This window comes from Musa acuminata, chromosome BXJ1-7 (genome assembly GCF_036884655.1).
Source record: "Musa acuminata AAA Group cultivar baxijiao chromosome BXJ1-7, Cavendish_Baxijiao_AAA, whole genome shotgun sequence".
NCBI lineage: Eukaryota > Viridiplantae > Streptophyta > Magnoliopsida > Zingiberales > Musaceae > Musa > Musa acuminata.
The window spans coordinates 42,474,507-42,496,399 of NC_088333.1; the positions used below are offsets into that span (position 1 = coordinate 42,474,507).

General features: G+C 38.3%; 3 protein-coding genes across 5 annotated transcripts; all 3 read left to right on the forward strand.

Annotated features, from left to right (window-relative positions):
* Window positions 1–3,917: 3,917 nt before the first annotated feature.
* LOC135679543 (cytochrome P450 CYP72A616-like) lies at window positions 3,918–7,116 on the forward strand. The gene is made up of 5 exons (XM_065193411.1): window positions 3,918–4,260; window positions 4,374–4,594; window positions 4,721–4,965; window positions 5,374–5,758; window positions 6,475–7,116. Exons 1-5 carry the CDS (start codon window positions 3,933–3,935, stop codon window positions 6,898–6,900), a joined length of 1,605 nt encoding a protein of 534 aa, XP_065049483.1. The 5' UTR covers window positions 3,918–3,932; the 3' UTR covers window positions 6,901–7,116.
* An 856-nt stretch (window positions 7,117–7,972) lies between these two features.
* Window positions 7,973–12,957, forward strand: LOC135679545 (cleavage stimulating factor 64-like). 2 transcript variants are annotated; one of them, XM_065193412.1, is made up of 8 exons: window positions 7,973–8,130; window positions 8,793–8,949; window positions 9,062–9,139; window positions 10,665–10,703; window positions 10,788–11,429; window positions 11,536–11,613; window positions 12,193–12,363; window positions 12,472–12,957. In XM_065193412.1, exons 2-8 carry the CDS (start codon window positions 8,842–8,844, stop codon window positions 12,592–12,594), a joined length of 1,239 nt encoding a protein of 412 aa, XP_065049484.1. In that variant the 5' UTR covers window positions 7,973–8,130; window positions 8,793–8,841; the 3' UTR covers window positions 12,595–12,957. The 2 variants fall into 2 exon arrangements, with proteins under 2 accessions (XP_065049484.1, XP_065049485.1); XM_065193413.1 differs by having other exon boundaries at window positions 7,981–8,130; window positions 12,196–12,363.
* A 3,194-nt stretch (window positions 12,958–16,151) lies between these two features.
* LOC103992820 (probable receptor-like protein kinase At2g42960) lies at window positions 16,152–21,724 on the forward strand. 2 transcript variants are annotated; one of them, XM_018828416.2, is made up of 9 exons: window positions 16,152–16,580; window positions 17,051–17,728; window positions 17,836–17,940; window positions 19,952–20,074; window positions 20,162–20,332; window positions 20,466–20,595; window positions 20,739–20,948; window positions 21,027–21,145; window positions 21,252–21,724. In XM_018828416.2, exons 2-9 carry the CDS (start codon window positions 17,061–17,063, stop codon window positions 21,259–21,261), a joined length of 1,536 nt encoding a protein of 511 aa, XP_018683961.2. In that variant the 5' UTR covers window positions 16,152–16,580; window positions 17,051–17,060; the 3' UTR covers window positions 21,262–21,724. The 2 variants fall into 2 exon arrangements, with proteins under 2 accessions (XP_018683961.2, XP_009410960.2); XM_009412685.3 differs by having other exon boundaries at window positions 21,027–21,724.
* The last annotated feature ends 169 nt before the right edge of the window (window positions 21,725–21,893 follow it).

Consider the following 21,893-nt stretch of genomic DNA (forward strand, 5'->3'; position numbering starts at 1 on the left):
ATCCATAGTTTTGAAGTTGGAAGAGAGGAGGAGGATGACCGCACAGCAGCCTCAGCAGCAGCAGCAAGTGGCCAACAGCTTCACCTCACAGTTTGCAGTCATGTCCAAGGCCCAACTCTATGATCCTCTCTCAAATGAAAGTATGCTCTTGTCTCCTCAAAGAAATAAAAATTCTTCCCTTCTGTCAAATGAAAGTATGCTCTTTTTTCTTTCTTTTTGTTCTTTTTTTTGTAGGCTTTGATAGAACAAAACCAGCAAGAGGCTAGGCAGATCCTCATCGACAACCCTCTCCTGACTCGAGCTCTCTTCCAGGTCCCTTTGCTCTTTCCCTGCGTCATGCTGGCCACTAGGATCTTTTCCTTCACATAATTTAGGAGTGCTGCTTGTGGTTTTTTTAATAACTTGCAAATCGATGATGGAATTGCTTTGCGTTCTGTGTCTTCATGGATATTGAGAATTGAGATACACAGTCATGTGATTTCAGATTTTACTATGTAACCTTTTTTTATTAAATAAGTTGCTTTTATTTGGTGCCCTCATTTTATCTTTCATGTCTCATGTTTTTTTTTACTCATCGATAATGCAGCTGATCCAAGTCCTTAGGACCTTCTTACATTTTAGACTTTAAACAGAATAGGAACTTTTTTTATGAAGTTTTGAAACTTCAGCAGTAGTCTGACAATGAAATTATGCTTCAGGGTTTTTCCAGGGAAGTCATGTGATATGATCTTTAACCAAATATTTGCTGAATTTGGTTGGGCTATTTTGTGCTTTGTACTTCATTATAAATGCGTAACAGTATTCTTTCTCAGCTCTTTGTTGTCAAAAGTCTTGGTGTACATTTAGAAGCAGACAAATTTTACGCGCACACAGATTTATGAATCTGTCACAGTATTCTTAGTCAGCTCATTGTGGGCAAAAGGCTTGATGTGTATTTGGAAGAGGACAAAAATCTTATACACACATGCCTGCACGCACTAACGCACATTAACTTTTAGATCAACTGTTCCCTGGAGTAGTCCAGGGATTCTTAAGAAGGTCCCACCAAGTGTGTGAAACCATTTTTGGTGTCTGCTGCAAGTCATGTGTTTTGAAATAAAAATATAGGAAAAATTAAAAAAATCCTTTTTAGGAGCATTATATACTTGGTTGAGGTGAGAGGAAGCTAGATGAGACTTGACAGATGGGTTTAAAACAACCTATTATAAGCACAAGCAATGAGATTATGTACATTTAGCAATTTGATAGGTGGATACAACGTGTTGGACTTTATTAATGAAAGCTCATGGTTGATACATAGCTTATGATTGGGTAAAAATGGAAAGGTTCTTCACACTTAAGGTTTAAGAGACATGAACAAAACTATTCAAGTAGTGTGAAATTTGTGCAGTTTGTATTATAGAATGTTGGTCTAAGAGTGCTTAATTAGAAAAAATAGGATGTGAGATACATTATGTGAGATCAGAACTAGGATTCTGACATAAGATGTCCAGAATATCTGGTACGTAAGTGCACAAAAGCATTCCTGTAAAATGATGCAAGTTGACTCTTGAACCTGGATCCATTACTGTAATGATAGCCCACTGTTCCACTAGGACATGCTGTCTTGCTAGACTGGATATCATGAATATTCTTGTTTTTTTGCTTTGGAGAGAGATGCAGCTTGCTACTTGTATGGGTCATCTTTGATCAAAGTTACAAGTTTTGTGTTTTATTTGATATTTTTCAGAATCTAATTTCTTGAGTCCTTTTTTTCTCCTTGTTTTAAAATTTATATGCATAAGCATTATGTATGAAAGTTTGAAGAATTTATTATTAAAATTGTGCTTTGTTTCAGCACAAATAATGCTTGGAATGGTACAATCTCCTAAAGTGGTAATCTTTTATGTATTGATTTAGACAGTACCTTGTAAATCAATAGATTCAGCTTTGAATAACTAATGCTTTCTTGTTTTATAGATGTCCAACACTCAACAAGCTTGCCGACAACCACAACCAGCACAAGTCGGACAGCCACAGATTGTTCACAGTTTGCAGACAGTGCCTGCTAAAGTTGGAGAACAATCTAAACCTGGTTCATCTCAATCACTGCTATCACCTAGACAACAGCATCCAACACAACCATCCATTTCTCTTCCACTTGCATCTGGTTCATCTCAATCACTGCTATCAGCTAGACAACAGCATCCAACACAACCATCCATTTCTGTTCCACCTGCATCTGTTCCACCATTGACCTTCCAATGGAAGGCAATGCCATTGCCACTTTCAGAACCACAAACTAAGGGCTTTCTGAATCTCCAAGTTCCTTCAGTAACACCTATACAATCTTCCCAGATTCAAAATATATCTCAACCCAACCCTGCTGCTCCACATTACTCAAATCTTCCATCCCATATGCCGATGATCTCTGTACATCCACAGCAAACTTTGCAGAATCCTGGACTGTTCAATCAACTCCTGCAGCCGCCATTACAACTGCAGCCTAGACAGGTTGCAATGCAACCTTTCGCTCTTCAGTTTCATCCACAGATGCCTCACTCGCTTGGTCTTCAACCATCCAGTGCACCTCAACAGCTTTTATCACAACCCTTGTTTCACGTAAGTTGGTAACTGGAACCTTCATGACTTTTCCAGGAATTGTTTTCATTTTTATGTGCAGAAGAGATTGCTAGCAAAAGATGACAGACCACTCTGAATTGGTCAGTCAGGTATCACACCTCCATCCTCCTTCCCACAAGGTCAGGCACCACTTCCAAGTCTGCCACCACAGCATCTTTATCAGATGCATATATTTTCCTGCTTCCTGAACAAAATGCCTGGTAATTTTGTATGGTGTAGAATTTTCAGCAATGAAAATAACATGAGCAAACCAGCTATGAGTGGTGAACACGAGAATGTTGAGTTATATTGGACATATTAGATTGGTTGAGCAGTAAACATTTATCATCTCTTGACAAAGTTATGAACATGGTACTACATCACTGAATACAGTTCAACAATAATCGATATCAATTGATAAAAAAAAAAAAAAAAAGCAATCCACCAACATTCAACTAAATTTCGATTCATTCCAAATATGAAGTATTAACCCGTGACACATATTTATCTTTTATATTTATTTATTTTTCATATTTAACCAGTTTAGAACAGTTAATTTTGATTTCGACTTCAATTTCCAGGCATTGAAATCGAACTGCATGGTCTGGTTCCCATTTTGCTGATGAATGAAGCCCTATAACGAATCAATTTGGGTTCGATTCAGACCTTGTCATGGATTGTATGGGCCAAATTGCAAGCCTGGCCGGGCCGGGCCGGGCCTATTATGGACTAGGTTTTGGAAGCAATATGAAAGAAAAGCTTTTACATATATTATATTTACATCCCTTGCAAAATTTGGCATTATAAATTTTAGTATAACATTATATCCCTCCAAATAGTAAACGACTCCACGTACGTCAGTATCCTTAACGTTCGTGGTAACCACATTTACTGTTGTCAGTATTCGTTTATTTGAGTCAAGTAAATATATGCAATATAAACATTCTAATATACTGTATTGTTATAGTGCATATGAGTTTGTAAAAGATATTAATATAATATTTAGAATTTTAATAAATATTTAATTTACAATAATTTAATATAAGTTATTGTTGTATAAAAATATTATAACAAGACTCGTTCATCAACTTATGGATAAGAAAAAAAAGAGGTATTTCCCAGAAAAATGTAAAAAATAAGTGTTTTTTGAAAATTTACTCTCTCTCTCTCTCTCTCTCTCTCTCTATATATATATATATATATATATATATATATATATATATGAAATTGTGGATATGTCTAAGAACAGTAACGTAAGCGCTGAAGTCATCCCGGTCCTTGTTGCCAACTTTGACCGTCGAAAGATCTAATGTACCCCGTCATCCGAGGAAATGGACGCGCCGGCCGTCTCTTGTAAGTCCATGGCCGTGGGTGATTCCGTGTCAGAAGACATGGCGTGGAGCCTCGTGTGGGGTGTGGGCGGGCTGCTGCTTCTGGTGTGGGCGCTGAGGACGCTGAATTGGGCGTGGTGGACGCCGAGGCGGCTGGAGCGCGCGCTCCGGGCGCAGGGGCTCAACGGCACCCCCTACCGCTTCCCCAACGGCGATCTCAAGGAGAACGTGCGGCTCGCCAAAGAGGCGCTCTCCACGCCCATGCCTCTCACCCACAACATCGTCCCTCGCGTCCTCCCTTTTCTCCGTCGCGCCATCGACGAGTACGGTAAGCCTCTCTTTTTCGACGTTGTTTTCGAGATATTTGATGCGTGCAATCAACTTGTTTGATGTATTGCCTAATAGAGAGGATCTTGACGAAGGACTCGTGAATCCATGCAGGCAAGATATGCTTCACTTGGTTTGGACCAGTACCTCGAGTGACGATTATGGATCCCGAGTTGGTGAGGGAGGTTCTTTCCAACAAGTTCGGCCACTTTGGTAAGCCCAAAGGAAACCCCCTCGGAAGGTTTCTCTTTAGAGGACTTGTTTCGTACGAAGGCGAAAAGTGGGTGAAACATAGGAGGATTATGAATCCTGCTTTCCATGTTGAGAAGTTGAAGGTGACTCATTGCCCCTATTAGAGACAATCTTGTTTGTAGCTTGGTTTATGTGAAAATGTCGGCCTCCTTCAAGCCTATTGAAACGAATCGACTTCTCTCTTTTTCTCTTTTCCTCATCATTTACAGCGAATGTTGCCAGCATTCTGTGCTTGCTGTAGTGATCTGATGAGCAGGTGGGAGAACCTGGTTGGCTCCGAGGCATGTTACGAGATGGATGTTTGGCCTGAGTTCCAAAGCTTCACCGGAGATGTCATTTCACGAACAGCTTTTGGTAGCAGTTACGAAGAAGGAAGACGAATTTTCCAACTCCAAGCCGAGCAGGCTGAACTCCTTATCCAGTCTATCCAAAATCTATACATCCCAGGTTACATGTAAGTTATTGCCTTAGGTTTTGTTAGCTGAATGCTTGTTAGTGTAGTGGTTCTATTGAGTAGGCAGTTGGTCGATTGTTGCTTGCTTTGTTGCTCACCCAGTTACAAGCATCCCATGCCTCTTTATCAGACTCTCAACCAATAACATAACGAATCGAAACGTTCTTCATTTTTTCGATTGCAGAAGTTGATGATTACTTGTAAAATTTTCTAGAGCAGGTACTCGTTGCAGAAGTTTCAATTAGGATAACTTAGTAAAATCGTGTCTTTATTACCATCTTCAGGTGGTTCCTTAACACAAACAATAACCGATTGCTTCAATTCTGTTTTTCACATAATCTATTGGGCTAAACCAACTTTACTTTCAAGTAATATGTAGGGTATTGCTAACTAACGGCTATCATACAGGTTTCTTCCAACCCCTAAGAACAAGAGAATAAAAGCAGTCAATAGAGAGGTCCGAGTACTTCTACGAGGCATAATAAAGAAGAGGGAACAGGCTATAAAATTGGGCAAAGCAAGCAACGATGACCTGTTAGGCTTATTGATGGAGTCCAATTTAGAGCACTACCAAGAACATGGGAACAAGAATGCTGGGATGACTACAGAGGATGTGATTGAGGAATGCAAGCTGTTCTACTTTGCAGGGCAAGAAACAACAGCTGTGCTGCTAACATGGACAATGATCGTCTTGAGCATGCATCCAGGCTGGCAGATTCGGGCTAGGCAAGAGGTTCTTCAAGTCTTCGGAGAACGCAAACCAGATTTTGATGGCTTGAGTCACTTAAAGAATGTAAGATTTAGTTTTGTTCTTTGTTATCCTGCTTAGTTGACCAGAAAGAACAAAAAAAAAAAATCAAATAGGGAAACATAAGTTTTTTAAAATTTTAGTTTTGTTAATGTCTATAAAGCAATGAGAGTTAATCTGTTCCTTGTTAAGGATCTGAAATCTGAATTATGTAAACAATGTCTTTACAAAATGCAAGTCAATGATCTTTCACATGTCCTGGATTAGCAGGAGCCTGATGCTGCACCTTTAGTTACAGATTCAGCAAACCAGTGAACGATGAAGCTTTCCTACATTTTAACTGAAATTTTGGGTTGCTTTTCCCATTATAATGCGGCTATCTGTTTGATGAGTGACTTCAAATCATATTATAGAATGTTAGCTTCATGGTTTTCGAATCATATTGTAAAATGTTGACTTCATGATGTAACCTATTAATGAAAAAACCATATTGTCAGAAAGATACAGCTCCTGCTAATCTATGTATCTAAACATCCATGTTTCTTATATCATTAGTTTTATGTTGCTATATGTCTGATAGTTCCTCCATGTTTCTAAATGAAATACAGCCAAGGATGTCAGTTAGATACTCTCTTTTCTTATCCTATATGTCAGAGAATTCTGTTCTTTTACTTTTTTATTTTGGATTGAACGGCAAGAGAGATCTTACCAAACTTGTCATTATCTAAACTTCTGAAACAATCTGTTGGAATTTGTGGCAGGTTACAATGATTCTATATGAGGTTCTCAGGCTATACCCACCAGCGGTTTTCCTCCAGAGGCAGACACACAAGACAATGAAACTTGGAGATGTGATTTACCCACCAGGTGTGACGCTTTTGTTGCCGGTAATCTTCATTCACCATGATCCGAACTACTGGGGTAAAGATGCCAACGAGTTCAATCCAGAGAGATTTGCAGAAGGGGTTTCAAAGGCATCAAAAGACCATGTCGCATTCTTTCCATTCGGTGGGGGTCCTCGAATCTGCATCGGCCAGAACTTTGCATTGCTGGAAGCCAAGATGGGACTAAGTATGATCCTTCAACGATTCTCGTTTGAGCTTTCACCATCTTATGCCCATTGTCCACACACGCTTATAACTCTTCAGCCTCAACATGGTGCTCAAATAAGGTTACGCAGGATTTGAATGACCTCTTTTGTTTATTCTGATATTTCGATATGCTTTGGGTGTTTTCTCTTAATAGATACTCTTTTCTGTTTCAAGTTGTCTATTGATTAAGGTTGTAGTGCTCCGAGCATTGTACTTGTGCTACGATATTATACCATAATCATACATTTGGTATATATATATATATATATATATATATATATATATATATATATATAGATCCAGTTGTTTCGATGAGCATTAGAAGGAAAGTTTATTTTTAATGAAGTTTTTTGTTTGTTGAGTGAAGTGTCATGTTGGTTAATTATGGAGCTGTTTATTTTAAGCTTCATGAAGTACTATTAACAATGGTAAATGGCAACAAGATATATGTCATTTGTTTATGACATTCGAATTGATCAAGGAGTGATTAATCTCAAGTTCAAGTTCATGTACGATCATTATGTATGCCATTAGAGATGTAACAAAAATTACTTCTAATTTTTTTTAGAAAATAAACGAGTTGGATGTTGTCTATCTTTTTCTTCATCGAGAAAACTAGAAAAGGTTCAATCTTTTTCGAACGAAGAAGCATCAACTTGAAAAAAAATCACTTTCTCTTTTTCTTCATCGAGAAAACTAGAAAAAAGTTTAATCTTTTTCTAACGAAGAAGCATCAACTTGAGCATATCCTAATTCTCTTTCTTTTAATGAATGACTAGAGAAATGTACAATTAATTGGAAATGCCCCGTTCCTGAAAGCCATGCAAAAAAAGAAAGTGGCATTATTATTCGGCCTCCTGTGCTCATTGAGGTGAAGAATTCAATAGTTCGGATAAGCTTTGAAGGCTAGCGGTTTGTGTGTATGATGTTCACTTGGATATTGTCATCTCCTCACAGTATTTAGTATCCTACACAAGAAAGCAATTTACAAGACTACAATACGTATATCATACGTAGAAAGCAGATAACAAATACATTTTTATAAGGATTACTCCTTTTATAGCTACTCTATTATAAACGGTGAAGAGGGCAAAGAGATCATAAGCTCCATCCAGCTAACAATCGATCCTCTTTCGATGCTGATCCGGTCCAAGTAATATGGGCCTTAAGATTTGGATGGGCTCTAATCGACGTCGAAAGCCTCACCTTTGTGCCCTAAGCCCAGTCTTTCCTCTCCTCGTCTAATCTTCTTCCTCCGCTGCCGCCCTGCCCTCTCCTCGCGAACGGCCAACGACCCGCCGACCGCTGCGCCGGGCCGGCGAACAGGTGCATCGTCTCCCCCTACCATTGTCGTCTTTTTTCTTCTTCTTCGTCCTTGGATTTGAAATATGATTCTTACGTTTTTTTCTTCTTCCTCTTCATATAATCTGTTGGCTCTAAGTCTCAGTCCCAACTCTATTCGGGTAGAAAAATCTCGACCTTGGAAACCCTCGAGGTTACACCTGTTGATTCTTTGAAGGTCACGGGAACCTAATTCTGAAGGGCTAATGTTGAAATGACTGATCATGACGATCTGTTTGTCCTTTGATGGGATTAGTTGTTTTTTTTCCCCTTCTCTGCGTAGGATTTGTTGCGTGGCTTGTGGGCTTTTCCTCTGTGAAGTAGGACTTAGCAGGCATTTGAATTTTACTATGTCATTATTATCAGTTCTCTAATTAGTTTGAATCAAGATTTTGTTTGTTTATCGATAGTCTAAAACTCCTCCGGTCTTCTGTCCTAACAAACGTATATGATATAGCAATATCTGAAATTTTCATGGTGGAAATATTGTGATAAGAGTTGCACAGAGCTCAGTGATTTGAACAACTTGGGTGAGCATGTAAAGTTCTAATTGAGCGATTTTTTATGAGATTTTCCTAAGCCCTAACTAGTCTTGTCTTACTCAAACCATGATTTATGTCTACCAACTTTATTTATTGGGTTGCCAGAGAAGTGTTTGGGAGATCCATAGAGTTGAAGTTGGAAGAGAGGAGGAGGATGAGCGCACAGCAGCCTCAGCAGCAGCAGCAAGTGGCCAACAGCTTCACCTCACAGTTTGCAGTCATGTCCAAGGCCCAACTCTATGATATCCTCTGTCAAATGAAAGTATGCTCTTGTCTCCTCAAAGAAATAAAAATTCTTCCCTTCTTTCGTATATCCACAACGAAAGTGATTATCATCAATGCTCTTTTTTCTTTCTTTTTGTTTTTTTTTGTAGGCTTTGATAGAACAAAACCAGCAAGAGGCTAGGCAGATCCTCATCGACAACCCTCTCCTGACTCGAGCTCTCTTCCAGGTCCCTTTGCTCTTTCCCTGCGTCATGCTGGCCACTAGGATCTTTTCCTTCACATAATTTAGGAGTGCTGCTTGTGGTTTTTTTTAATAACTTGGAATTGGATGATGGAATTGCTTTGCGTTCTGTGTCTTCATGGATATGGAGAATTGAGATACACAGTCATGTGGTTTCAGATTTTACTATGTAACCTTTTTTTATTAAATAAGTTGCTTTTATTTGGTGCTCTCATTTTATCTTTCATGTCTCGTGTTTTTTTACTCATCGATAATGCAGCTGATCCAAGTCCTTAGGACCTTCTTACATTTTAGACTTTAAACAGAATAGGAAATTTTTTTATGAAGTTTTGAAACTTCAGCAGTAGTCTGACAATGAAATTATGCTTCAGGGTTTTTCCAGGGAAGTCATGTGATATGATCTTTAACCAAATATTTGCTGAATTTGGTTGGGCTATTTTGTGCTTTGTACTTCATTATAAATGCGTAACAGTATTCTTTCTCAGCTCTTTGTTGTCAAAAGTCTTGGTGTACATTTAGAAGCAGACAAATTTTACGCGCACACAGATTTATGAATCTGTCACAGTATTCTTAGTCAGCTCATTGTGGGCAAAAGGCTTGATGTGTATTTGGAAGAGGACAAAAATCTTATACACACATGCCTGCACGCACACACGCACATTAACTTTTAGATCAACTGTTCCCTGGAGTAGTCCAGGGATTCTTAAGAAGGTCCCACCAAGTGTGTGAAACCATTTTTGGTGTCTGCTGCAAGTCATGTGTTTTGAAATAAAAATATAAGAAAAATTAAAAAAATCCTTTTTAGGAGCATTATATACTTGGTTGAGGTGAGAGGAAGCTAGATGAGACTTGACGGATGGGTTTAAAATAACCTATTATAAACACAGGCAATGAGATTATGTACATTTAGCAATTTGATAGGTGGATACAACGTGTTGGACTTTATTAATGAAAGCTCATGGTTGATACATAGCTTATGATTGGGTAAAAATGGAAAGGTTCTTCACACTTAAGGTTTAAGAGACATGAACAAAACTATTCAAGTAGTGTGAAATTTGTGCAGTTTGTATTATAAAATGTTGGTCTAAGAGTGCTTAATTAGAAAAAATAGGATGTGAGATACATTATGTGAGATCAGAACTAGGATTCTGACATAAGATGTCCAAAATATCTGGTATGTAAGTCACAAAAGCATTCCTGTAAAATGATGCAAGTTGACTCTTGAACCTGGATCCATTACTGTAATGATAGCCCATTATTCCACTAGGACATGCTCTCTTGCTGGACTGGATATCATGAATATTCTTGGTTTTTTGCTTTGGAGAGAGATGCAGTTTGCTACTTGTATGGGTCATCTTTGATCCAAGTTACAAGTTTTGTGTTTTATTTGACATTTTTCAGAATCTAATTTCTTGAGTCCTTTTTTTTCTCCTTGTTTTAAAAATTATATGCATAAGCATTATGTATGAAAGTTTGAAGAAGTTTATTATTAAAATTGTGCTTTGTTTCAGGCACAAATAATGCTTGGAATGGTACAATCTCCTAATGTGGTAATCTTTTATGTATTGATTTAGACAGTACCTTGTAAATCAATAGATTCAGCTGTGAATAACGAATGCTTTCTTGTTTTGTAGATGTCCAACACTCAACAATCTTGGCAACAACCACAACCATCACAAGTCGGACAGCCACAGATTGTTCACAGTTTGCAGACAGTGCCTGCTAAAGTTGGAGAACAATCTGAACCTGGTTCATCTCAATCACTGTTATCAGCTAGACAACAGCATCCAACACAACCATCCATTTCTCTTCCACTTGCATCTGGTTCATCTCAATCACTGCTATCTGCTAGACAACAGCATCCAACACAACCATCCATTTCTGTTCCACCCGCATCTGTTCCACCGTTGACCTTCCAATCGAAGGCAATGCCATTGCCACTTTCAGAACCACAAACTAAGGGCTTTCTGAATCTCCAAGTTCCTTCAGTAACACCTATACAATCTTCCCAGATTCAAAATATATCTCAACCCAACCCTGCTGCTCCACATTACTCAAATCTTCCATCCCATATGCCGATGATCTCTGTACATCCACAGCAAACTTTGCAGAATCCTGGACTTTTCAATCAACTCCTGCAGCCGCCATTACCACTGCAGCCTAGACAGGTTGCAATGCAACCTTTTGCTCTTCAGTTTCATCCACAGATGCCTCACTCGCTTGGTCTTCAACCATCCAGTCTACCTCAACAGCTTTTATCACAACCCTTGTTTCATGTAAGTTGGTAACTGGAACCTTCATGACTTTTCCAGGAATTGTTTTCATTTTTATGTGCATAAGAGATTGCTAGCAAAAGTTGACAGACCACTCTGAATTGTTCAGTCAGGTATCACACCTCCATCGTCCTTCCCACAAGGTCAGGCACCACTTCCAAGTCAGCCACCACAGCATCTTTATCAGGTGCATATATTTTCCTGCTTCCTGAACAAAATGCCTGGTAATTTTGTATGGTGTAGAATTTTCAGCAATGAAAATAACATAAGCAAACAAGCTATGTGTGGTGAACACGAGAATGTTGAGTTATATTGTACATATCAGATTGGTTGAGCAGTAAACATGTATCTCTTAACAAATTTATGAACATGGTACTACATCACGGAATACAGTGTGCAACAATAATCTGAGTTCACCAAATTAGAATATTTTGACCATCTAATTTGTCTCTTCTGTTCTTTTTCTGTACCAAGTATAACAGTTGTTGTGCCAAATCATTGGTCTTCAATTTTCTAAATGCCCTTAACCAGTAAAAGCAACACACATTTCCTGGGATCACATGGTCAGGTTATTCTCTGTACCAAATATGGTTACAATTTACTCTCCCTAATAACATGATATCATAGAAATTGCATTTTCTGAGAGATTTTTTTTTTCCTTTTCATAATAAGCTGTGACATTGTGGTGGAAACAAACTGGTAACCTCTACAAGTGACTGTTTATTGCATCCATGTACACCATCTTGATAAAGTTGTTTTCTTCTAGCAGGTTGGTTCTTCACACGTAGGCACAGATTATGGCACCCAAGTCAGCACCTCCATGCAAAAAGACAGGGGCGCTCCTTGGGTACTTGGCTCCCAACTGCCAGGACTCCCACCGATGATTTCTGGACAGATGGTCACAGGCACCAGTGGCCAGCCACCTCGGGCTCCACCAGTAAAGCCCTCAGAGGACTTTTTAAAATCTTTTTCTCTAGGCCTGAATTTAGTTGGTATGATCAAAATAATTTTGCCAGTTGCTGACCCTGTCTTTATGGTTGTGCAGTTGACACCAGAAATGGAAAAGGCATTGCTTCAGCAGGTTATGGGCCTCACACCAGAACAGATCAATCTTCTACCCCCGGAGCAAAGGAATCAAGTGCTTCAACTACGGGAAATGCTAAAATGATTACGATATGGGCCTTTCATTTATCTTGCGTGCTTTTGATAACCGGCTCTCTCCATATTTGCTGACCTGAATCAACAGTGGAGTGCGACTTGCTGCTTCCAATGTGTTCTACAGTTCAGGCGATTTATGTAAGCTGCACTGTAGTGTTCGTTGGCCTAACACAGAATTCCCAGTGTGTTTTTGCTGGTGGCGGAAGCATCTTGTGTGAGGTACTTCAGGGCCGGTGGTGATGGTAGGAGTATAGTTGTCAAAGGCAGACCGAATTGATTGGTCGATTGGCAATCGAGAATCCAACCGTTGGCTAGTTACATTTTTAGATTGGATAAATTTTTTATTCCATATATACTAAAATGTGTTTGAATATAGTTGTTCTTTATTTTTTCGTGGAGGATTTTTATTTTCTAAAATATGGTTTTCTTAATGTTATTAAAGTGTCACTTCTATCATCTCTTTGGTCACCATCATTTTTATTGTCATTATTTTATTATTAGAATGTTATTTTTTATTTATCTATTTCATCATCCTTATTTTTTTAAGCTAATTATATATTATTCTTTGTAGTTAATTATATTTAGTATTTCCGTCTTTATACTTCAAAAAATTATGTTATAATCTTTATATTTATAAAAATAAAATATATTATATTATATTTTTTTTTATGTCATGACTCTATTAATGGATGATGTCACATGTGCAAATGATTTTAAAACCATGATTTCGTTCTTCCCTTTGGCATTGTTATTCTTGGGACAACCTATTGGGAAGAGAAAGCTTTGATTAAATTTCGAATGCTTGTTTATCATAATGAGCTTGTTGAGGGTTGATACTACTGGGAAGACAACCTTGGATTTTATTGCTAGCGATGATTGGGTTAAATTTCGAATGCTTGTTCATCATAATGAGCTTGTTGAGGGTTGATACTACTGGGAAGACAACCTTGGATTTTATTGCTAGCGATGATTGCTGAGGAAGGCTTTGGAGTTGTTGAAGTTGTTAGGCATTTGAGAGTTGAAACGATTGTTGTTTAAGAATATAGTGTCAAGCTCCTTGTCGAAGAGCATCGACGAAAATGCTCCCTTGAAGTCATTGAATCGAAGTTCGAGGTATTTAAGCGATGGTAGGGAAAGGGCAATGTTCGAGAACGGGTCATTGAAGCTGTTGTTCTTAGTGTTGAGCTCGTGGAGGAGTTTAAGATGAGAGATTATTTGGAGGATGATGTCGTTGAAGCGATTGGAGTTGATGTGGAGGAAGGCGGCGTCAGTCAAGAGGCCGAGCTCTGTGAGAGGTACCTGGTGATATTGATGTTGTTAAGGTCAACGTCGACGACGATGTTGACTAAGGGGTCGTTCAACGTAAAACATTATAATAGTCATACATGTTAGGGTCGATCCAATTGTCGGTGAAGTTGTGGGGCTCAAAGTATATGACATTCTTCCATGCCCTCAAACTAACGTAGGTGTGATGGAGGCGGGGATTGGCGATGGTGATGCCAATCTCGACATCAAACTTGAAGTCATCGAGGAGGTCTCCCTTTTTCGAAAGGGCCAGAAGCTAACAATGTGCAATGGAGATAACCATGGCGTTGGAGAGGGTTGAGGAAAGGCGCAAAAAGAAAAAGAAGTAGAGCAAGATAGCAAAATTAGAGGGAAAGATGAAATCGGAGAAGGATAGCAAAGCTTCCACAAAAGTTATCCTTACGTGAAATTAATATCTTTAGACGATAAAAATAATGATTACGAAATTATATTTTTATCTCTTTTTCAACGTCATTTTGTGTATCTTCAATTAGTAAAGTCGTCTATTAGTAGAGTCGTCGTAAGTATAAAGATCTAAATATAAATTTTTGAAGGGTAGGGATCGGGATGTTAGCCCATTTTTTTTCATTAGGAATTTCTCATCATCCTCTCTTGTTATTATTCTTTCTCCTCATTGTTTTTTATTGACAAGACTCAATTATTTTTATAAAAATATTAATTATATAATAAGTTTCAAAAAATTAAAAATCTCCTCCGAGACATAAAGATCTTGCCAGATTGTCAGCAACAATATCGTTCATCCTGTTTACATGCTCAAATATCAAAACAATTGGCACACTCATTTTTCCTTCTCTCATCACCTCATGCATTGTATTACTATCATATTTCTCTATTGATCACAAATGAAAGTTTAAATTGAGACTCATCCGTTTTCTTTTTGTTTTATATGAAAGCCGAAAGTGGACAACCACAGTATAATTATTTCACTCATATTTGATACATCTTCCAAAGGGATGCACAAAACAATTGCTTCCTTGAGTTGCTAACTTTTATACTACACTGGAATGTGTGAACATTGTGCCACTCATCATCAAGATCTCAACCCATGCCAACCAGCAAAACGCTGTGTGCGCGTGTGGCTCATCCAACCCTTGCCGTCTCTACGGCGGCAGGCCGTCCCATTGGCCACCCCGAGCTGTCACGGGAATCACAGCTCCATTTGCTGTGGCCATGGCGAGCATGTGACCTCACTGCCTTGCTCCCACTCCCCACAACACCAAGCTGATGTAGCGGTCATCTTAAGCACGAATGTCAAAGTTCATGCGGTGGGTGTTTTGGGTCCAAAGACAAGAATAAGAAAAAGGAAGATGGAAGTTTTCTTCTCGCCCAGTGCAAAGCATCGATTCAACTTCTGCAAGAGGCCAAGAGGGAGATAGATGAAGGGGAAGAGGAGGGAGAAAGCTTTTCCTTTCTCCTTTTAAAGGGATAAAGGTGAAGGCAACAGATGCATTGCTTAAAAGAATAGCCCTCTCCCTGCTCACCATCCAGCCAAGGAACGTGGTTTCCGAGTAAACTAAACCTCCAAACAGGGAAGTAACAGAGCATTACAGAAACCAGGGCTTATTTGTCTGCTTACCATCCTACAATATCTAAGACCGAATCAAGCAATGAACACAGTGCCAGAGTTACCCTATAGATTAATCAAAAGATGCTCTCCCTACTGCACCTCTCTCTCTCTCTCTCTCTCTCTCTCTCTCTCTCTGTGAATAATGATCTCCTTCACAGCAGCATTTGACACTTGTATATTTGAAGAAGGGCTTAAAGATATCATCACATTCAGAGCACTAGAGAAAAAGCTACAATCATGAACTCTTTTACTTTTGGTTCTGGAGAAGAAAAAAAAATCCGATTTGATGAATGTTAAAACAACAAGTTGGATCTTCAATGCACTTTCCATACTCGAATTTAATGCTGTGAGTATCTGCAAGAGGAAACTTGTATTACTACTCTGTCATCAACAAAGCTGTGAGCCTACAAGCAGCAGAGTCACAGGCGTGCTGAGCTTGATATAGCCGTTGCGAGGGCATGACGGTCAATTCAACACCGGATGAGCACACCACACGGAATCTGGACCGGAAGGTATGAGGGTGAATTGGTAACTTCACTTCCCAGAATGCCAGCCACCAAGCTGGATTTGGAGTTTTGTCCTCCAAGTTGACCCCACCCTCTCTCTCTCTCTCTCTCTTCAGCCATTGTAATGTCTACATTTCCCAACCCACCTTTAAATGCCAACCCTGTACTTCTCTCTTGCTTTTCCCTTTCCTTCCTATCTTCTTCCTCTCCTACATCACCTCCCCCGCCCCGCGCCCCCTTCACCGAGGTCTCCCCTCCTCCATTCCTTTCGATCTTTGGTTCCCTCCGACCCATTGCGTCGGAGCATCTGATCTTCCATTGACGATCCTCTCTGAATCAGAAGCAATCATCAACTATTTAACCGAACCGCCCCTGGCTCTCCTTCCGATCTCTCAAAGATTGAAAGAAAGATCCCTTTTCTTTCTCCTCGCTTCTTCAATTTTCCTTTGGTACTTGGATGCCGCTCTAGCTGCATTTGTTCTTTCGCTTCCTTTGATTCGTCTTGAGTTGCTACTTCGCTTTTGGGGTTGAAGCTTCATGTCTTAAAACTCTTTGCTTGGTGACTGGAATATCGAAAAGATCAGACCAGCAAAACTGGTAACTTCTCCTTTACTTTTGCTTGTTTTTCCCTTTATTGCAAAAAATATCTTTGTTGTCCATGATGGTAATATCTGCTGGATGCTGCATCTCTCTCTCTCTCTCTCTCTCTCTCTCTCTCTCTCTGTCTTGTGATGATCTTGCATTTCTGGGTTTCCAATAAATAATCTCACGTATGTTAGATGATTTCCCTGGATATTCCAAGACTTTCTGTTAATTAATGCTTTCTTTCATGTTTAAATAGTAATCTGGGCCTTTGTGTTTTGTGTTATTCAAAGAACTGTCCTCTTCTTTTGCTGCTTTATGAGTGCATTATTCTTGGGTTTATGTAGACAAGTGCGAGTTTTTGTTTCATTGTGATAGATCTTGTTCTATAGCGGGGGAATGTGTATATTTTGCAGAATTATGCTTTTAACATAACACGACTCAATACTCAAACAATCACTAATTCTGCTCTCTGTGAATTCCAGAAACAAAAAAATGTCATCTCCTGACTCATTAAACACAGAGTTATCGCAGAAGACACCAGTCTTTGGTCTGAGACTTTGGGTTGTCATTGGCATCTGTGTCGGTGTGTTGATTGTGTTTATTCTCTCTATCCTATCGATATGGGTCACATCCAAGAGGAAGACAAAAAGGAATTTTGACAACTTACCTATCTCGCAAATCCCAAATGTCTCCAAGGAAATTACGGTCGACAGAGTTGGTAATCATTGTTTTGCTCAAACTTTCCCGGAGAGGGAAGGGCCTTTCTTCCTCTCACATGACAACTATAGTGATATGGATTCTGGAAAGACACTTGCACACTTGACCTTGAACAAGTCGAGTGATGCTGATAACATGAGCCAGAGTAGCTCAGTCTACCACAATGATAGGGCTGGGAGTTCATATTCTGGTGATGAAGGTAGCTCAGGACCCACTAGGAAAGCATATACAGGATTTGCACTTGTGTCCGCATCTCCTTTAATTGGACTGCCAGAATCCTCGCATCTCGGATGGGGTCACTGGTTTACTCTAAGGGACCTTGAGCTTGCTACAAATCGATTCTCCAAGGAAAATGTACTTGGGGAAGGTGGATATGGAGTTGTTTATCGGGGCCGTTTGATAAATGGATCTGAGGTTGCAGTCAAGAAACTTCTGAACAATCTGTAAGTTCATTACTTGTTGCAAGTGCTCTGATTCTTCAGTCTTTAGTTCATTTAATTTATGTAGGTCACTATAGTTATCTAATTATAGCTCTCACTGGGTCATGCAGGGGACAGGCAGAGAAGGAGTTCAGAGTGGAAGTCGAAGCCATTGGTCATGTTCGACACAAAAATCTAGTGAGGCTTTTGGGATACTGTATAGAAGGAATTCATAGGTGAATACTCCTTATTACTGGTCTATTGCTCTTTTAATGTTTGCAGTTTTTCCTTTTAATTAACTGGAATCTGTCAACACAGAGTTAATTATCACATGATGGCTTTGATTTTAAGGAGTATAGTTTACACTTCTAACTCTAACCCTAACTAGTTCTGGTCAAATATAGAAATTTCTGACTTACTGAAAAATATAGCTCACCTGCAGTAGCCCATTATTTTATACACATTTAGGGAATTCTACTGAAGTTGGTTTCTAACAAGAACAGCAAATCACATGGATTCACAACTCAACAACATTTACTGCAGGCATTATGCTCTTTGGAAACAATTGGAAAGAGACCACTGATGTTTATGCCAATTAAAGAAAACTGAAAAAAATTATTCCTCTTAGTCTAAGGCAGTTGAATTTCTGAGAAAGATTATAACTAGATAAGAAGTGTGATCGTCAATGCAAGAGAATTAAGGTGCTTCTTATTGCAGATTTTTTTAAGAAGAGAAAAAAATATCTCCTAAGATCAATAGAAATGTTTAGGCATATTAGAGAATTATCTAAGTAAACTGGATAGAAGACTGTGCATCTATATTCATATTATGTTGAATGCAAAGAAACACCAAGTTAACAAAGATAATGACCATGATGTCACTCCATGATCCATGATTAGTTGAAGCTTAATCTTACAAAAAGTATTTGGTGATTCATAAAATGTTCTGGTTAATTAAAACAAATAATATATGCTCTAATATCTAGCACTTTCTAAATCTTGTTCAAGACCTTAATCAATGTAGAATAGAAATTTTTACAGATGTGAATGTGCTGTTGTTTAAAAAAGTTGTCAAATTGTCACAATGTCATATAACATCAGGGCTTAGCCAAAGAACAATAGCTAGTTGTCTGAATATGTGAAATGTAAAGTTATGAGATTCTTTAACTGTGAACTTCTCTCATGCAAAAGTAGTTATGATAAAGTGGCTGAATCCCACTAAACAAGGGAAAAAATAGAAGGAAAAAGAATATATACTAGTGTATTTATGACTTGTTCCACATTGTTTGGTGGACACAAGAACAAAAGGCAGGAGGAAATTAAGTCAATCAAACAAGAGATGGCAGATAAAGTACCAGTTAGATTCAAATCATTTATATCAAGTCAAGTTTAATTTATATAAAATTGATGTAGTGTCAATATCCGATCAATGCTTGTCCAAAAAACTTCTGGTATTTCAAGAAAACATCTGAGGCTGCTAATTAATTTACTAGTAAATCTTTTGCGGGAAAACCATCTCTATCACCTTCACCTTCTTATATTATCTCTAGATGGTAGAGTACTACAAAGACAAGATTTGTTATAATATACAACAGAATGTAGACAAGAACAACTCTATCTCTGTCTTCCACTTGAAGATACTTATACAGAAAAAATTATCTAGCTAATTGATTTGAAGCTGATTGATATTTGATATGTCAAATCAGGAAACAATAATTTTCTATACAAAGTGCTTATTCTGATCATGGTTGCTAGACTGAGTTGCATTGTCCTGAGCAACTGGATATTTTTCAAACTGCCTTGACTCTTCAATTTTCCATTTAACTGAGTAGCATTATTCTACAAGAAAATAAGTATTGCATATAATGAAATTATTCTACAAGAAGATAATGATATTCAAACTACCTTTGAGTCTTCAACTTCCCATTTTACTGAGTAGCATTATTCTACAAGAAAATAAGTATTGCATATAATGATATTATTGTAAATCATTTCCTTTACATCACTGTTTGATAATTCAAACACTACTAGCAATACCCTAGTAGACTTGTGGTAGCTGGTTGATTCATTTTTGAAATTGGACGCTTTGTTATTTGTGATTGCTTAGTACTACTTTTACTTGCTAAATTGTCTAAGAAGAGCAAATATTTTGCATCCAGACAGGACAACCACAAAATATTTTTACACAATCATTAATTTTAAATTATTGTCATTGAACTGATTATGTAGATCACCAAAAATGTAACAGGATGCTTGTGTATGAGTATGTCAACAATGGAAATTTGGAGCAGTGGCTACATGGAGCTATGCGCCAACATGGTGTCCTTAGTTGGGAGAACCGCATGAAGGTTATCCTTGGCACTGCAAAGGCGTAAGTATTTAAATCATCTAAAAGGCTATATTTTATCTAAATCATCAATTATGTTGATTATAATTTCAATATTTAAATGACTTTCAGGCTTGCTTATTTGCATGAAGCTATTGAACCAAAAGTTGTTCACCGCGATATTAAATCAAGTAACATCTTGATTGATGATGAGTATAATGGAAAGATATCTGATTTTGGATTGGCTAAGCTTTTGGGTTCTGATAAGAGCCACGTTGCAACTAGAGTAATGGGAACATTTGGGTATGCAGGCTATCAACTTATTCTTCATTAAAATGTTTCTATCTAGTAGCATTAATATTTTGTAAGTAGCATTGATTTTTTAAGAAAATTGAAGCAAGAATCATTAATGTGAACACATTTGATCATTAATCAGGTATGTGGCTCCTGAATATGCTAACACTGGACTTCTAAATGAGAAGAGTGATGTTTATAGTTTTGGAGTATTGTTACTGGAGACCGTGACCGGCAGGGATCCTGTGGATTACAGCAGGCCAGCAAATGAGGTATGACTGTCGAAGTCTGCTTTAAAGGGACTATTCCCTTGTGTAGAGCATTGTAGAGTTCTCACTGTATGTTTGTTTGTACTCATATTCTTCACCTTGTTCTCATAACGAGAGCTGTACATATCTCTTTCCCTTAATTGCAGGTGAATCTAGTGGAGTGGCTCAAAATGATGGTTGGAAATCGGAGAGCAGAGGAAGTAGTGGATCCAAATCTTGAGGTCAAACCAGCTACGCGAGCTCTTAAACGTACCCTTTTGGTTGCACTGAGATGCGTTGATCCTGATGCTGATAAAAGACCCAAGATGGGCCAGGTTGTTCGAATGCTCGAAGCAGATGAAGTTTCATATCGCGAGGTAATACAAATTCCATGCCATATAATTCTAATTAAACTTTGAGGCCAACCTACTGATGGTTTTCATATTCTTAAAAAGGATCGGAGAAACAGAAGGAATCAGACAGGTAACGTGGAGATAGAGGCCCAGAAGGAGAGTAACAGTTCAAGTGATATGGAAAATAAAGTGGGAAGAAGAGAGTTTCAAACTTCTGAAAGGTTTCAGGCATAAGGATGTTTGTTAGTTATATCACACATGCAGCAAGAAGCCAGTGATTGACACTCTCTCTTAGCTAACGAGATTGAACCACTTTTTGACATTCAGGACCAACTGAAGGATGAATTTTCTGGCTCTTCTGTTATGGTGTTACTTCTGTAGTGGGCATCCATCAGGTGAAGAGCAAACTCATCATTTTGGAAGTTCCTGATTACCTAGTGGAGTTAGATTTCTTGTACAGAAACCTATTTTGAAGTCGAAAATCTTCATTGGCCTTATATAATTTTATCCTTTGGTTTTCTTTCATTATTCTCCTCTTGACTCCCAACTTTTCAATTGTTTTGCCCTTTACTCCATGTCCAAAAAGGCATGATAAGTAATCATTTCATCTTTTGCCTGGGGTTCCTTTAGATGGGTAGAATTGCATTCATTCTTTATCAGCTGCATTCCCTGCTTATTTTGTGGCTAGTGGCTAGTTAGCCAGATTTATGTTTGATTGAAACCTGACAAATGCCATTAAGCATTCATTGCATTGCTACTACATCATTGAGAAGGTAATCACAAAGCTCTATTTTGGATTACATTGCATGATTGACTGATTTATAAACCCTGGATTTTTACATGGTTTATTTATTTAATATGCTGACCTATTTTTTCTTCTTCAAAATATGCTTACATTTCAGTTGTTATTGGCAACAAATGCTAGCATTTTGTTGGTCTACATATGTTAAGGAAAGATCATCAAATATG